The 17,368-nt window shown below is 44.2% G+C and overlaps 1 protein-coding gene across 1 annotated transcript in view; it reads left to right on the forward strand.

The window, feature by feature from the left end:
* The window catches only part of LOC139284911 (ATP-binding cassette sub-family C member 12-like), a 50,819-nt gene extending 47,543 nt beyond the window's left edge, over positions 1–3,276 (forward strand). Inside the window, exons 26-29 of the mRNA XM_070905281.1 lie at positions 1,413–1,491; positions 1,608–1,721; positions 2,756–2,920; positions 3,184–3,276. Coding sequence (XP_070761382.1) covers positions 1,413–1,491; positions 1,608–1,721; positions 2,756–2,920; positions 3,184–3,276 — 451 coding nt within the window. The remainder of the gene's footprint in view (positions 1–1,412; positions 1,492–1,607; positions 1,722–2,755; positions 2,921–3,183) is intronic.
* Positions 3,277–17,368: the final 14,092 nt, after the last annotated feature.

A 17,368-nucleotide genomic window follows, 5' to 3' on the forward strand; every position in this document is an offset into this window, starting at 1 on the left:
AGCAAATACAATTGCGTGATAATAAATAACTTCGTCTGACCACTAACCCTGAATGAAAAAAAAGTTTTTCCATGATCAAACATATTTTCTGAAAAAATGGACAATATTTCACAAATTCTGCCAGGGTATGTAAACTTATGAGCACAACTGTATATAATGAACTGTAGAGAAATTATTATTTTAATTTGCCTTAAAGTTATACTGGACAATATTAAATTTAGTGGAAGAGGTTACGTTGATTGACATTTGTGATAAACAGCTGGGACTGGTCATGTGATGCAGAGAAGACGTATTGCAGAGTACTTCACTGTGAACAGTCTGCTGGTGATGGCATACTTAATTGCAGTATGGAGTACATACTGATTGAGTATGTGGTAAGCAGTACGTTGGTATGCGATTTTGAACACACCCAGTCTGTCATCCTCCACTTCCTGTTATGAGACTAAAGGTTTTCATCAATCTGTGAAACATCATCAGTCGCATTCAGTTCACAACTAGACAAGGACACTGCAAATGACCCAAAATGCTGTCGCGCCGCATGCTTTGGGAAAGGACTTAAGTAGTCTGACTGGATGTAGCCTTCCTCTTTGCGTGTTACCATCGCTGCATCCTGGGCTCAGTGCCACCCAAGACGATTCCCTTTTTGTATTTCTTTAAACCAATCACAGATCATTTTTCCCCTATCCCAGAATGATGATGGGTTCAGTCAGACCTTTGTGTGTGGAGATAAGTCTTAGTCTCGCACAGCCAGACAAGAATCACATAACAGAGACACCGGAGGTCGTCTGTAGGCTAGCTTTTGTTAGCTTGTCTAGTAGCAAAGACACAGTAAAGCTGTTAATCAACCTGCTGTGTTAGTTTTCACTTTTTAACCTCTAATTTGGACAAATACAAATAATTCAAAATGTAGAAAGTGAAAATAAAGACGACAGACGTGATGTTCAATCATCAGTTCTGCTGAAAAGTGATCTCAGTGTGTGATTTATTAGAGAACATCCTAACAGCTCGGCAACAGTCAGCAGGCAGTAAACATACTGACAGATGCAGATTAGCTTACTTGCAGTAGTGCTAGCTCGATTATTCCCGTTGGTCACATGACCCTCACCTTGGAGGTTGCAGCGGTCCACTGAGAGTCTGTGAACTTGTAGAAGCCAGGTATCCCAGCATGCATTTCAAATCACCTGCAGTGAAGTTGATTGCATGCTAAACTGTGTAAGAGGGATAAATGTGCTACATGCTAACAGGAGGAGGCAGCGGTGACTGAGGGAGCCCTGCAGGTGGTGGACTCACGTGATTGGACAGTGTACTGAACATGTGAACAACCTCGAGGTTCCCTAAATGATCTGTAACTAACATTGAGCTGGGTGTCTCCATGGAAATGGCTGTTATTACAGACAAGTGTTCGTCTGCAGGTACAACCTGGACCCTTTCAACAGCTACAGTGACGAGGAGATCTGGGCGGCACTGGAGAAGACCTACATGAAGGACGCAGTGCGTTACCCCGTATTCACGCTCACTGTTGTTGGACAATATTGTGTGGTGCTTGTCTCTGATTGGATAATAAACAGCTGTTTCTTCTTCTACTGTTCCTTGTGATGTTTGGTCAGATCTGCAGTCTGGACAGGAAGCTGCAGGCCGAGCTGACAGACAACGGAGGAAACTTCTCTGTAGGACAGAGACAGCTGATGTGTCTGAGCAGAGCCCTGCTCCGAGACTCCAAGGTCTGCCTGTCCGTTTACCTGTCTGTCTGTCTGTCTGTCTGTCTGTCTGCCTGTCCGTCTACCTGTCTGTCTGCCTGTTTACCTGTCTGTCTGTCTGTCTGTCTGTTTACCTGTCTGTCTGTCTGTCTGTTTACCTGTCTGTCTGTCTGTCTGTTTACCTGTCTGTCTGCCTGTTTACCTGTTTGTCTATCTGTCTGCCTGTTTACCTGTCTGTCTGTCTGTCTACCTGTTTACCTGTCTGTCTGCCTGTTTACCTGTCTGTTTGTCTGCCGGTCCATTTACCTGTCTGTCTGTCTGTCTGTCTACGTGTCTGTCTGTTTACCTGTCTGTCTGCCTGTTTATCTGTCTGTCTGTCTGTCCGTTTACCTGTCTGTCTGCCTGTTTACCTGTCTGTTTGTCAGCCGGTCCGTTTACCTGTCTGTCTGTCTGTCTGTCTATGTGTCTGTCTGTTTACCTGTCTGTCTGCCTATTTACCTGTCTGTCTGTCTGTCTGCCTGTTTACCTATCTGTCTGCCTGTTTACCTGTCTGTCTGTCTGTCTACATGTCTGTCTGTTTACCTGTCTGTCTGTATGCCTGTCCGTCTACCTGTCTGTCTGTCTGTCTGTTTACCTGTCTGTCCGTTTACCTGTCTGACTGTCTATTTGTCTGACTGTCTACATTTCTGTCTGTCTGCCTGTTTACCTATCTGTCTGCCTGTTTACCTGTCTGTCTGTCTACATGTCTGTCTGTTTACCTGTCTGTCCGTTTACCTGTCTGACTGTCTATTTGTCTGACTGTCTACATTTCTGTCTGTTTACCTGTCTGTCTGTCTGTATGCCTGTCCGTCTACCTGTCTGTCTGTCTGTCTGTTTGTATGTTTACCTGTCTGTCCGTTTACCTGTCTGACTGTCTATTTGTATGACTGTCTACATTTCTGTCTGTTTACCTGTTTGTCTGTATGCCTGTCCGTCTACCTGTCTGACTGTCTATTTGTCTGACTGTCTGTCTATCTGTCTGTCTGACTCATTGTCTGTCTGTCCCTTCTGTCCATCAGATCGTCCTATTGGACGCGGCAACGGCGTCTGTAGATGCAGAGACGGAGGCTCTGATCCAGATCACCATCAGAGAGGCGTTTGAGTGCTGCACCGTTCTGACCATTGCTCACCGCATCAACACAGTTCTGCAGGCCGACCGCATCATGGTCCTCAACCATGGAGAGGTAACTCACTTCAGACTGAAGTCCAGTTCAGGTGTTACAGGTCAGACCTTGTCAGGACTCTGCTGTTTATTCAGACATGAGACCAACATGGAGAATGAACACAACATTTACATAACCAGGTTCAGGGGCAGATGTCACCAAGCATCGTGGCTCCGTCTGTAATGTTCCTGTAAATTATGGAATATTTCTAATAACATGACTTTAACAGGTGGATCCAGTAATGTTCCAGGTTCTGTGTGAAGGTCTCTGTTGTTGTCCTGCAGGTGGTGGAGTTTGATCATCCAGACGTGTTGAAACAAAGACCAGACTCACTGTTCTCCTCTCTGCTGACTGCAGCCAACACTGTGATGTCCTGAGGTCCTTAAACACACCGACACTGTGACGTGCTGAAGTCCTCAAATGTGACTTCCTGAAGTCCTCGTACGCACCGACACTGTGATTCTGTGACGTACTGAATTCCTCAAACGCACCGATGCTCTGATCAATGAGACAAACAGAACTCTGATGACTGACTGCACTTTAGTTCGTTTCATCATTCATCTTATTTATTGTTTTCATAATAAATAAAATAAAAAACAGTTGTATTTATTATTTTAATCGTTTTTTTTTTATTGTTTTATCAGTTTTAAAGTTCAACTGTTAGACTTGTTTATGTAGCAGCTGACTTCAGATCTGCATGCCAGGTTCAAAACCAGAGAGCAGAGCAGCACAAGCAAACAGATCCCTTAAGGAGCAGGTAGGAATCCAAAGTCCAAAAAGCAGGCAAGCTCTACAGACAGGTAAGGCAGGCAGGAACAACAAATTAAGACGTAACATACGGATGGGAACAGGTGTGAGGGTGGGTGGGGCAGTCAGTTGATGAGAAAAGGAGGGACAGTCCAAGGACATCTGGTGGACAGCTAGAGGAAGGCAGGTCTGGGATTTGAAGAAAAGAATGTGGCCTGGGAGAAGTGAGCAGGGGCTGGAGACGGGGGCAGATTGTGACGGAGGTGTTTCTGTCACCTGTTTTAAAGACACAGAAATGTCTCTCAGGCCAACGGGAGCTGAGTGAAGCTCAGTTTCTGATGCACCTGACAAAAACATGTCATCAGGTACTTTGAGGGGTTTTCTGTCACCTTCTTTAACAACACACACTTGTACAAAGTAACATCTGTGCAGCAGCGTCCCCTGTGGTCAAACTGTATTATGGTCACAGAACACGGTGGCACAGAGGCTCTGCCTTAAAGACTTCAGTCAGGGAACAAAACTCCCCGGCGTACGGCATGTATGTGAATTTATGGTTGAGACTTTGCAACAAAACAATCAGAGAAGTCTGACAGATGAGAAAGGCACATCTGTCATATTACATTATATTATTTTATTTATTATTCTACATAGAGAGATAGATCAGCCTTTGAGCAAGGCATTAAACCTTCAGCTGCTCTAGTGGGACAGCACAACAATAATCCTGTTTATAATCTGGATCATATAACTGTGTGTGTGTGTGTGTGTGTGTGTGTCTTTAATCCTGCAGGTTTCAGCTTCTTTTAACAATCAACAGTCAAACATTCAATCCCATTTCTATAAATTAAATTCAGTCATCAAATAAAAACCAGACTGAATGAGCGAAACACACATTGACATCAGTGTATTTATGAGGACAGTGACTGACGTGTCCTGGTTGTTTTATAAACCTCACAAGCCTCATTTCTGAGGTCAGCGAGAGGCAGCGTATTCTTCCCTTACAAATACCACTATAATACCAGTTTAATACCAGTTTATGGTTGAAACATCTGGCAACAGGACTTTATTGTCATGACACTTGTGTTCAATGAAACAGAGTTTTAGTGGACACTGTTGTTCATTAATATATTATTAATGTATATTAATAAAAGTGGTTTGTTGAAGAAACGTCATAAGAAGACACGAATGCTCGTAGATTAACAGCTTTAAGTTTCTATTGTTTTCGTACAACACTGATGTTTAATCTATTTGAATAAGAACATTTTGAATATTCAGCAGCGTACGGACACTTAAATATGAATATTAATACGCCTGAACTCCATGAACCATTGTTTCATCAACTGGACTTTTAATTTCAGTGAATCATTTGATCCAAACAAAGTAATAAATAAATGAAATAGATTTGCCTTCAATCACCATTTTTTAAACCTCCATCCATTAAAGAGCAGCGTCCACTAATCCTGATTACAGAGGGAGAGATGGGAGGACGGGCAGGACAGGGGTCTCCGCCTGTCACATCCCACCCACAGACGCCTGGACGCATAACACCACTGAAGGCTGGAACGCAGGAGGAGAGGACAGACAGACAAGAGGAGACACAGAGGGAGAGAGAGAGAGAGGAGACAAGAGACAGGAGAGAGAGAGAGGAGACAGCAGGATGAAGGTGGAGGACAGCTGAACCTGGTCAACATGGACAGCAGAGGGAGGAGAGGACCTAATGGATCGTTCAAACGCTCGTCCATCAAACGCAGCGCGTCTTCTGGGTCACAGAAGGTGAGACAAGCTAAAGACAAACACAAACCAATATTTCCATAAAAACAGTGAATGTTTCATCTCGGCTGATTCAGTTGAACAGAAGTGAACTTTGTTTTAATGAGAACGTGTAAATCTCTTGATGATTTTCTGGGAGTTAGAATTCGTTGTTCGTTCAGATGGAACGATGTGGCGTGAGGATCAGTGTGACGCCGAGAGCAGGACAAAACCATCTGAGGGTGTGTTTGTTTGTGTGAAGGGGTTAGCGAGGTATGTGGAGTTGAATGTTTTCAGCGTCACGAAAGAGGCTCTCTTTCAACCTGGCTAGGTCGTTACGATAACTTCTCGGCTGATTGGCTGAAGTCCCACGGAGCTCGCTTCCAGAGCTGCAGGACGTTGTCTTCAGAGGGAGAGAGAGTTTAGAGGCCGGCGTGGTGTCTTTGTCTGATCATCAGATGATACTCAGCTCAGGGAACACCTTACATATTCAAACCTGCTGAGTCGGACGTTACTGAGCCTGTGCAGACGTCCTGATGTTCAGGAATGAGTTTGTTGTGTTCCCTTCAGGTGATATTAACACTTCTTGTGATGCATCTTATCATCCATACTACACACACTTCAGTAACATTGTGTTTTCATGTCCGTTTGACACTGCTGGTGCTGCAGCTAATAGAACACAGATTAGAAATGGATTAGTTATTATTATTGGTATTTACAACAGAGAATATTCAATCAATAAAATTCATTTCTAAAACTAAAGTGATCTCCTCATGTCCTTCATGATGGGACAGAGTTTCAGCAGAGGCATCGAGTGTAAAATGAATATATTATATTTCCTGCCAGCAGTCTCCTCTTTATCTGCAGCTCTCCATGAGCACCTGTTCCTCTTCCTCCTCTTTGTCCATTTAGTGCAGAAGAAGAATCAAATGACGCGTCAAACTCCTCCTTTTAACCCTGTTAACCTGTTTTAAAGGTCCTATATGTAACAACATGCAACACTTTACATGTATTAATCGCTTTTTATTGCCAATGTGTGGACGGAGTGTAACGCCACTTCCTCGGGTGCCTATAACAGGCTGAGGACTGATTTCTATGTAAAGGACTCGGGACGGTTTTCCAAAGGAGGTGGCGTTCATATTCATCTGCTGTTCTGTGCTTCACGGAGACATGGCTGGGTGAAAGAACTCCGGACGCGACGCTGCAGCTGGACGGATTCCAGCTACTCCGAGTGGACCGGGACGCACACCTCTCCGGCAAAACAAAGGGTGGAGGTATTTGTTTCTACATCAACAGTAGCTGGTGTAACGACGTGACAGTGATCTGACGGCATTGCTCTCCTTCCCTGGAAACTTTTTTCATTAACTGTAAACCTTACTACTCCCCCCGTGAGTTTGCTTCATTCATTCTGGTCAGTGTTTACATTCCACCGGAGGCCAACGTGCAGGACGCACAGCGCGCACTCGCCGACCAGATACTGGAAACGGAGCAGACCAACCCGGACTCCTTAGTTATTGTCCTCGGTGACTTTAACAAAGGTAACCTCAATCATGAGCTCCCCAAACAGTTTATTAAATGTCCCACCAGGGAGGGGAACACTCTGGATCACTGTTACACCAGTCAGTAACGCTTTTCACGCTGTCACTTGCGCTGCACTGGGACACTCTGACCACGACATGGTCCACCTGATTCCTGCATACAGGCAGAAATTAAAACTTTCTAAGCCTGTTGTGAGAACATCAAAGCAGTGGACCAGTGAAGCTGCAGAGGACCTGAAGGCGTGTTTGGACTGCACTGACTGGGATGTTTTCAGGACTGCTACCAACAGTCTGGATGAGTACACAGAGGCTGTGACATCATATATCAGCTTCTGTGAGGACTGCTGTGTACCATCTTGCACCAGGGTGAGTTATAACAATGACAAACCCTGGTTCTCAGCAAGACTGCAACAGTTGAGGTTGGAAAAGGAAGAGGCGTTTAAGAGTGGCAACAGAGCTTAAGGAAGCAACGTAGTTTAGCAAAACCCCCGGAAAGCTGCTGGACCAGACCCCATCCTGCCTGAAGCGCTGCGCCGATCAGCTGTCTCCGGTGTTCACAGACATCTTCAACATCTTCAACACCTCACTGGAGACATGTCACGTGCCAGCCTGCTTCAAGGCCTCCGCCATCATCCCCGTCCCCAAAAAAGCAGGGCCCACAGGATTAAATGACTACAGACCCGTCGCCCTGACCTCTGTGGTCATGAAATCATTTGAACGCCTGGTTTTGTCCCACCTCAAATCCATCACTGACCCTCTGCTGGACCCCCTGCAGTTCGCCTACAGAGCCAAGAGGTCTGTAGACGATGCCGTCAACCCATCCTCCAGCACCTGGACTCCGTGGGATCCTACGTCAGGATCCTGTTCGTGGACTTCAGCTCTGCCTTCAACACGATCGTCCCGGCTCTTCTTCAGGACAAGCTCTCCCAGCTCAACCTGCAGGTGGATCACAGATTTCCTGTCGACAGGAAGCAGCACGTGAAGCTGGGGAAACACGTCTAAGACTCGCGGACAATCAGCACCGGCTCCCCTCAAGGCTGCGTTCTTTCTCCTCTACTCTTCTCCCTATACACCAACAGCTGCACCTCCAGTCACCAGTCCGTCAAGCTCCTGAAGTTCGCGGACGACACCACCCTCATCGGACTCATCTCTGGTGAGGATGAGTCTGCCTACAGGTGGGAGTTTGACCATCTGGTGACCTGGTGCAACAGCAACAACCTGGAGCTTAACGCTTCAAAGACAGTGGAGATGGTTGTAGATTTTAGGAAGAGTGCAGTCCACCCGCCCCATCACCCTGTGTGACTCCCCAGTGGACACTGTGGAGTCCTTCCGTTTCCTGGGCTCCATCATCAGCCAGGACCTCCGGTGGGAGCTGAACATCAGCTCCCTCATCAAGAAAGCCCAACAGATGATGTACTTCCTGAGGCAGCTGAAGAAGTTTAACCTGCCACAAACAATGCTGGTTCACTTCTACACCATCATACAGTCCATCCTCACCTCCTCCATCACTGTCTGGTACGCTGCTGCGTACAGAGGACAGACGCAGACTGCAGCGTATCATCCGCTCTGCAGAGAGGGTAATCGGCTGCAACCTCCCATCACTTAAGGACCTGTACTCCTCCAGGACCCTGAGGAGAGCAGCGAAGATCGCTGCCGACCCCTCCCACCCCGGACACTATCTGTTTGACCCCCACAAGAAGGAGGCTGCGGTCCATCAGGACCAAAACCTCCCGCCACAAAAACAGTTTCTTCCCCTCTGCAGTCAACCTGAGGAACACGGCCACAGTCTTGCACTGACCCCCCCCCCCCCCCCCCCCACACACACACACACACACACACACACCCACACACACACACACACACACAAACACAAGTTATACGTTACGTTACCGCCCTGTCCCCCCTGCGTTACATTAACGCACGCACACCCTACTGGACAATACTGGACACTTTACATGGTCACTTTATTTTGGTCACTGCACTGTTTGTAATTTATCTTATCTTATTCTTTTCAATTCAATTCAGTTCAATTCAATTTTATTTATATAGCGCCAAATCACAACAAAGTCATCTCATGACACTAACCCTAACCCTAACCCTAATAGAGCAGGTCTAGACCGACTCTTTATAATGTTATTACAGAGACCCAACAGTTCCCACCATGAGCAAGCACTTTGGCGACAGTGGCAAGGAAAAACTTCCTTTTAAGAGGCAGAAACCTTGAGCAGAACCAGACTCTAGGTGGGCGGTCATCTGCTTTGACCGGTTGAGTTTGAGGGAGAGAGAGAGAGAGAGAGAGAGAGAAAGAGAGGGAGGGAGAGACAGAGAGATAGACGTAGAGACACAGATAGACAGACAGACAGACAGACAGGTAGGCAAAGATGTATGGCAGCACTAACAGTAGAAATAGCTGTAATATTAGCTTAGATTAATAATAGCAGCTTTAATAGTAACAGAACTACGACTAAACATAATAACTGTAGTGATGAGAGTCAGGCAGGCCCATGGTAGCAGCAGCACCCAGGCGTACCAGGACCACGATCCACAGCGACCTACGAGTCGACAAAGCACAAAGAAACTCCGGGGAAGAAATAAAGTTAGTAACATGCATTGGACTGTGATAAATGTGCAAAGATGAGGAGGGAGAGGAGGAAAGCTCAGTGCATCATGGGAAGTCCCCCAGCAGTGTAGGCCTATAGCAGCATAACTAGGGGGCTGGTCCAGGCATGCCTGAGCCAGTCCTTAACTATAAGCGTTATCAAAAAGCTTTTAAGCCTACTCTTAAAACTAAAGAGTGTGTCTGCCTCCCGGACCCAAACTGGGAGCCGATTCCACAGGAGAGGAGCTTGATAGCTGAAGGCTCTGGCTCCTGTTCTGTTTTTGGAGACTCTAGGAACCACAAGCAGCCCTGCATTCTGGGAGCGGAGTGCTCTAGTGGGGTAATAGGGTACTATGAGCTCTTTAAGATATGATGGTGCCTGGCCAGTAAGAGCTTTGTAGGTGAGGAGAAGGATTTTAACCTCTATTCTAGATTTTACAGGGAGCCAGTGCAGAGAAGCTAATACAGGAGAAATATGATCTCTTTTCCTGGTTCCTGTCAGTACACGTGCTGCAGCATTCTGGATCAGCTGGAGAGTCCTCAGGGACTTATTGGGACAGCCTGATAATAAGGAATTGCAATAATCCAGCCGAGACGTAACAAATGCATGGACTAATTTTTCTGCATCTGTTTGAGACAGGATCTTCCTGATTTTTGCAATGTTACGGAGGTGAAAGAAGGCAGTCCTTGAAGTTTGTTTTACGTGGGAGTTAAAGGACATGTCCTGATCAAAGACAACTCCGAGATTCCTCACGGTGGCGCTGGAGGCCAGGGCAATGCCATCTAGGGTAATAATATCCTTAGATACTGTGTTTCTGAGGTGTTCAGGGCCAAGAACAATAACTTCTGTCTTGTCTGAGTTCAACATCAGATAATTACAGGTCATCCAGGTCTTTATGTCCTTAAGGCATGCTTGAAGCTTGGCTAACTGATGAGGTTCTTCTGGCTTGATCGATAAATATAGCTGGGTATCATCCGCATAGCAATGAAAATGTATGGAGTGTTTTCTAATAATATCCCCTAAAGGAAGCATATATAAGGTGAATAGTATTGGTCCAAGCACAGAACCTTGTGGAACTCCATGACTGACTTTGGCGTACATGGAGGATTCATCGTTAACATGTACAAACTGAGATCGATCTGATAAATACGACTTAAACCAGCTTAGTGCGGTTCCTTTGATGCCAATTAAATGTTCCAGTCTCTGTAATAGGATATGATGGTCAATGGTGTCGAATGCAGCACTAAGATCTAACAAAACAAGTATAGAGACAAGTCCTTTGTCTGATGCAGTCAAAAGGTCATTTGTAACCTTCACCAGTGCTGTCTCTGTGCTATGATGAGCTCTGAAACCTGACTGAAAGTCCTCAAGCAACCTATTGTCATGTAGAAAGTCACACAGCTGGTTGGCGACTGCTTTCTCAAGAATCTTGGAGAGAAAGGGAAGGTTAGATATAGGTCTATAGTTGGCTAAAACCTCTGGATCAAGAGTGGTCTTTTTAAGAAGAGGTTTAATTACAGCTACTTTAAAGGACTGTGGTACGTAGCCTGTTAATAAAGACAGATTGATCATGTCTAGTAAAGAAGTGCTGACTGAAGGTAAAACCTCTTTGAGCAGCCAGGTTGGGATGGGGTCTAAGAGACAAGTTGATGGCTTAGATGAAGAGATAGTTTTAGTAATTTGGTGAAGGTCAATGGGAGAAAAGCAATCTAAATATACATCAGGCTTTACAGCTGTTTCTGAGATTCCTGTGGTTGAAGGTAAGGTACCACCTGAAGACAGGAGGTGATCAATTCTGTCTCTAATAGTTAGAATTTTATCATTAAAGAAGCTCATGAAATAATTACTGCTGAGGGTTATAGGAATACATGGCTCCATAGAGCTGTGACTCTCTGTCAGCCTGGCTACAGTGCTGAAGAGAAACCTGGGGTTGTTCTTGTTCTCTTCTATTAATGTTGAGTAATAGGCTGCTCTGGCTTTACAAAGGGCCTTCCTATAAGTTCTAAGACTATCTTGCCAAATTAAACGTGATTCCTCTAGTTTGGTGGAGCGCCATTTCCTTTCAAGTTTCTGCACTGTTTGCTTTAATTTGCGTGTTTGGGTGTTATACCATGGAGCTGACTTTATTTGTTTTATTATCTTCTTTTTAAGAGGGGCAATAGAGTCAAGTGTCAATCGCATTGAGCCTGCAGCACTGTCAACAAGATTGTCCATTTGAGAGGGACGAAGGTTAGCATAGGAGTCCTCAGTTGTATTGAGACATGGCATTGAATTTAATGCTGATGGAATCACTTCCTTAAATTTAGCTACAGCACTATCAGATAGATATCTGGTGTAGACTTTTTTGCCTAATGGCGTGTAGTCCAGTAATAGGAATTCAAAAGTTATTAAATAATGGTCCGATAACAAAGGATTCTGTGGAAAGACAGTTAGATGTTCAATTTCAAGTCCATATGTCAGAACCAGGTCGAGGGTGTGATTAAAACAGTGAGTGGGTTTCTGTACCCTCTGACAGAAGCCGATCAAATCCAACAAAGAGATAAATGCAGTACCAAGGCTATCCTTATCAACATCCACATGAATATTAAAATCCCCTACGATAATGACTTTGTCTGTTTTAAGGACTAAACCTGATAAAAACTCTGAGAATTCAGATAAGAATTCAGAGTATGGACCTGGAGCGCGATAGACTATAATGAATAAGACTGGCTTCAGTGTTTTCCAGGTTGGGAGTGAGAGACTCAGAACGAGGCTTTCAAATGAGTTATAATCTAGTTTAGGTCTAGAGTTCATCAACAGGCTTGAGTCAAAAATGGCTACAACTCCACCTCCTCGGCCGGTGCCTCGAGGGATGTGAGTATTAGTATGACTGGGCGGAGTGGATTCATTCAGGCTGACATACTCCTCATGACACAGCCAGGTTTCTGTCAGACACAGTAGATCAATATGATTCTCTGATATTAGCTCGTTTACTAATACAGCTTTAGATGACAGAGATCTGATATTTAACAGTCCACACTTAATTTTACCTTCATATTTCTACATGCTTGTTGTCTGTCAGATTATATGTTATATGTAAAAAAAATGTAGCACCATCAGACCACGGAAAATTCCTTGTAATGTAGGTTACTTGGCAATAAACAGTTTCTGATTTCTGATTTCTGATTCTGATTCTGGTTCTGCACGCTCCCGAGTGTTTTGCCTCTCTTCACCTCCATGTCCAGCTCAGTCCACTACCGTCAACAAAAGACCGGCACCCACCAAAACTGTACATGTGGCCACCTGCAGGCAGTGTTCCATTTCTAAACACAGTCCACTTGGATCAGCCTCATGTCCCGCCCTCTACACGCCCACATTCAACCATAAATGGTCAATGCAAAACAGTACATGAATATTGATGCATATCAATCCACTGCTGATTAATGGTACATCACGGGAGTTGAGTTGGCATCTATCTTTTCAAAGTAAAGGTGTTCATGTTAAGAGATGAGAGTTCTGGTCTGTAAACTAAAGCACCTTTCAAAGTGACGCTGTGACGTCATGTGACTGTGTTGAGCTTCAATAGTCTTTCAGGACAGTTTGATGATTATTGTGATAATATTGATTGCTGTAATCACAGCATGAAACTTTGATGCCATCACTGCTGCTTTGTATACGAGAAACCCTGAAGTGAAGACCCCCCCCCCCCCCCCCCCCCCCTGATCAATTCAGGGTTAAATGACTTCATGTGATTTTGCTCCAAAACACAATCAGCTGTTTCTTTTCTCAGACAACATGTGACTGACATCAGACACGTTGAACTGGCAGAAGATGGAAACAAACGTGAAGAATAAGAGTTGACATCTTGGAAAACTATTCAACTAAAAGAATAGCTGCTGCCCTGCTTGCCCCTACTGGCCCCTGGTCCCCTGCTGACCCCTGGTGACCCAGTTAGGGTTGTTTCTTTTTATGACCCCACACTAATTTATGGTTTCAGTAGTAAAACTAAGGTGGAAGTTAAACCAGTATTGATCCAAACTGGGTCTATTTTGTTGGTCCTCTCTGATGGTTTCACAGCTGCAGGTCCATTTCCTGTCTCTGTAAAAAGTAAAAGACAGTGATATAACAGCTCATTATGCAAACAAGTTTTTCCTCTAAACAACATTAATCTAATTTAAAATCTGTATAATCCAGATCCTGCTGGCCCTGCTCACTCTCTGTTCATTGTTCCTAGCTGCTTTAATCTGTTTTAAACTGTTCATTCATAAAAACACAGATTGACTTGTTGTGAATGTGTTGAAGTGTCTTCAATGACTTCATTACGAACTTTTTTAACACAGAAAGGAGGAAGAGAAGGCGGCGTTGTCGTTATACTTCTCCTTCACTACGTTTATCTGACAGCTGCAGTTACTTTGCAGGTCATTGTTATTGATTATTGGTTATTTAATAGCCTTTGTGGAGGTTACATATTCACACCAAACCAGAGTTCCCTTTACAGTTCATCATCAGATACCAACAGTTTTCACATCATCTCCTTTTGAGTCCAGTAAATTATTTTAATTATTCTAAATATGATAAATATTTATGGGACCTCGTGTTAGAAACTCTTAAGTAATGTAAATATTTCTACTCTTTTCTCGTCTTAATAATTCAAACGGTGACTAAAACACGTTTGTTCGTGACTGTAGAGACCAGAGGTCAATGAGGTGATGAAGAACTTGAACATCAGAGCTTCTGTACTGAAGGATTGATATCAGCTGATCAGGTTTAGTCCCTCCTGCCTGTCAGCTGCCTTGCTTCCCTCCTCTGCTCCTCGCTGGACTGTTACAGTGCGTAACCTTCATCCTCTTCCTCACAACAGAAGGCTTTATTTTGTTCCCAGCCTTCATCCCCTCATGGAGAACGTCAGGTGTTCTACTGTGTGGTGCCACTTGGGTTCATTGTGCTGTTACCCACGGTGCACTGGCTGGACATGGAGCCCTTATTGTTCCGTCTCGTGAGGTGGGTGTGTGTTTGTGTGAGGGTCTATGTAGACTATATCCTGCCTCCCCCCTGGTTACGACGATAATAACATTACAAGCATTCACCTGGCTGATCCAGCAGATCCAGCACTGTGTGTGTGTGTTGCATTCTAGTAGTTGGCCCTTGACCCTTGAGATGGTTTGATCTGAGTAAAAGTGACTTTGACTAAGTCTTTGAATTATTATTCATGAGGCTGCTGTGAGATCAGATTTCCTGTCAGTTCTGATCAGAATCAGAATCAGAATCAGAAATACTTCATTGATCCCCGGGGGGAAATTGTAATTGATCACTGATTAGTTGTGACTGTTTTCATATTTGACCAAAATTCATGCTGTCATGTTATATATTACATCATAAACCTGGACTGCAACTATTCACTTCAAATAAATCTTCATTTTCAAATAGTCCTTATTCTGAAAAATGTGAGTACCTCAATGTTTGAAGCTAATGAGAGACTTTGAGAGGCTCATAAGATTTTGGCCCTGGACTGAAAAGGTTAACATGGACAAATAATATTCAATTAAAGACAAAGGGAACGAAGGTGAAGTACATTCTCTGAAACTCTGTTTTGTGTCATGAAACAGTTTTGTTTCATGAAAGGTTGACATTGGACATACTTGGACTTTCTTGTCATCTCATGGATGAATGATTCATCGATTAATGAGTAAATAATCGTCACATTAACATTAATATTTGTATCTATACTGGGTCAGATGAAAGTAGTCAGGACTGCCAGAGGGCCTTGATGTCATGTTCTCAGTAATATTTCTATGAATTTGGAGACAATTATACACAAATTAGTTGGGGGTTTTTTTAAAAGCTGATTCATTTGTTTTTTGAGGGGTTTTTTTGGACAAAAAACAAAATACATTAAACTAAAAGTTTAAATTCATGAATAAAATGTGAAACTTTTTCAACATTTTTTAAATACTAGGAAATGCTATGGAGTTTGGTTGGTAGCTAATAAGAGTTCTCATGACATGGGTTAGGGTTAGGGCTGTTGATCTGATTGTAGTAAAAACGTTCTCTCTGACGTGTGAAGGAAAAGTAGAACATTAACAAAATGGAAATAAAACAACAGCAGAACGTCTAAACTGAAGAGAAGAAGATGGACTCAGTTTTCACTTCTGTTCAAAATGACGTCGAGCAGTTGGAGGGATTTCTTAAAGCAGATTTGTTGAGCCTGGCTCCAGCTCTTGATGAAAATACTCTTGTGTTGAAGCTTGACGGGTCATGAGACTCCCAGAAGGATTACCTCAAACTGGAGTCATGAGACCAGATCCAACAAAGAGCCTTGCTGCCTCACATGCTCGTCATATGAACCCGCTCAGCTGCATAAAGTCAACTCCTTTCTCATCTGCTGAGCTGCACTGAAGCTCCAGACTGAGCCAGACAGCAGCCGGGTCCTCAGAGAGCAGCTGGGTCCTCAGAGAGCTGCTGGATCCTCAGAGAGCAGCCGGGTCCTCAGAGAGCAGCCAGGTCCTCAGACAGCAGCCGGGTCCTCAGAGAGCAGCCGGGTCCTCAGAGAGCTTCTGGATCCTCAGAGAGCAGCCAGGTCCTCAGAGAGCAGCCGGGTCCTCAGAGAGCTGCTGGGTCCTAAGAGAGCAGCCAGGTCCTCAGAGAGCTGCTGGATCCTCAGAGACCAGCCGGGTTCTCAGTGAGTTGTCCGGTCCTCAGGACAGAGTGAGGCGTCTGGACGTTAGAGTAGAAATTACATGTGTCGCTGTTGCAGGATGAGCCATTATGATTCTTCTTCTGCTGCTGCTGCATGAAGCATCTCAGAGGTTTGTTGAGAGTCTGAAACTCTGATATCCAGAATGTCTGATCTGTGAATAATGTCACAAAACTGGTCAAACAGTCAAAAAGTCAGTTTGTTTCTATCGCAATATTTGCTCCATTTCAGTTAGAATGTGTGAGTGTGAATAATGTCTGCAAACTGCACAAAACTGCACAAAAAAAGTTTCCTCATTTGTTATCCAGAATGTCAGAGTGTGAATGATCAAACTGGACGATTCACTTGAATTAACTTTATTCCAGCAGGATAATCTCAGTATCCACCTCCCTGGGTACATGCATTAACAATAAACTATAAGATGATAAGATAATGAAGACACATCAAACAGCCAGTTGATCAGCTGCGCTGGTGTCTAAAAACTGCACAAAACTGCATAAAAAATAATTTTGTCTTTTCTCAAGAAAGCTGTATCAGAATCAGAATCAGAAACTGTTTATTGCCAAGTAACATACATTACAAGGAATTTGCCGTGGTCTGATGGTGCTACATTGTTTTTAACATATAACATGTAATCCGACAGACAATAAGCATGTAAAAATATAAAGGTAAAAGAATAAGATGAGATAAATAACAAACCAAAATAAAGTGTCCAGATAAAGTGTCCAGTAGGGGGTGTGTGCGTTAATGTAAAGCAGGGGGGACAGGGGCGGTGAACGTTAATGTAACGTATAACTTGTGTTTGTGTTGGGGGGGTCAGTGCAAGACTTTGGCCGTGTCTCTCCGAGTACAGTCGTTTAGCTTCCCTCACCGCCTTGTTAAACTTGTACGTTGCTTCCTTAAACTCTGCTCTGTTGCCACTCTTAAACGCCTCTTCCTTTTCAAACCTCAGCTGTCGCAGTCTTGCTGTGAACCAGGGTTTGTCATTGTTATAACTCACCCTGGTGCGAGTTGGTACACAGCAGTCCTCACAGAAGCTGATATATGACGTCACAGCCTCTGTGTACTCATCCAGACTGTTGGTAGCAGTCCTGAAAACATCCCAGTCAGTGCAGTCCAAACACGCCTTCAGGTCCTCTGCAGCTTCACTGGTCCACTGCTTCGA

This window comes from Enoplosus armatus, chromosome 1 (genome assembly GCF_043641665.1).
Source record: "Enoplosus armatus isolate fEnoArm2 chromosome 1, fEnoArm2.hap1, whole genome shotgun sequence".
Classification (NCBI taxonomy): domain Eukaryota; kingdom Metazoa; phylum Chordata; class Actinopteri; order Centrarchiformes; family Enoplosidae; genus Enoplosus; species Enoplosus armatus.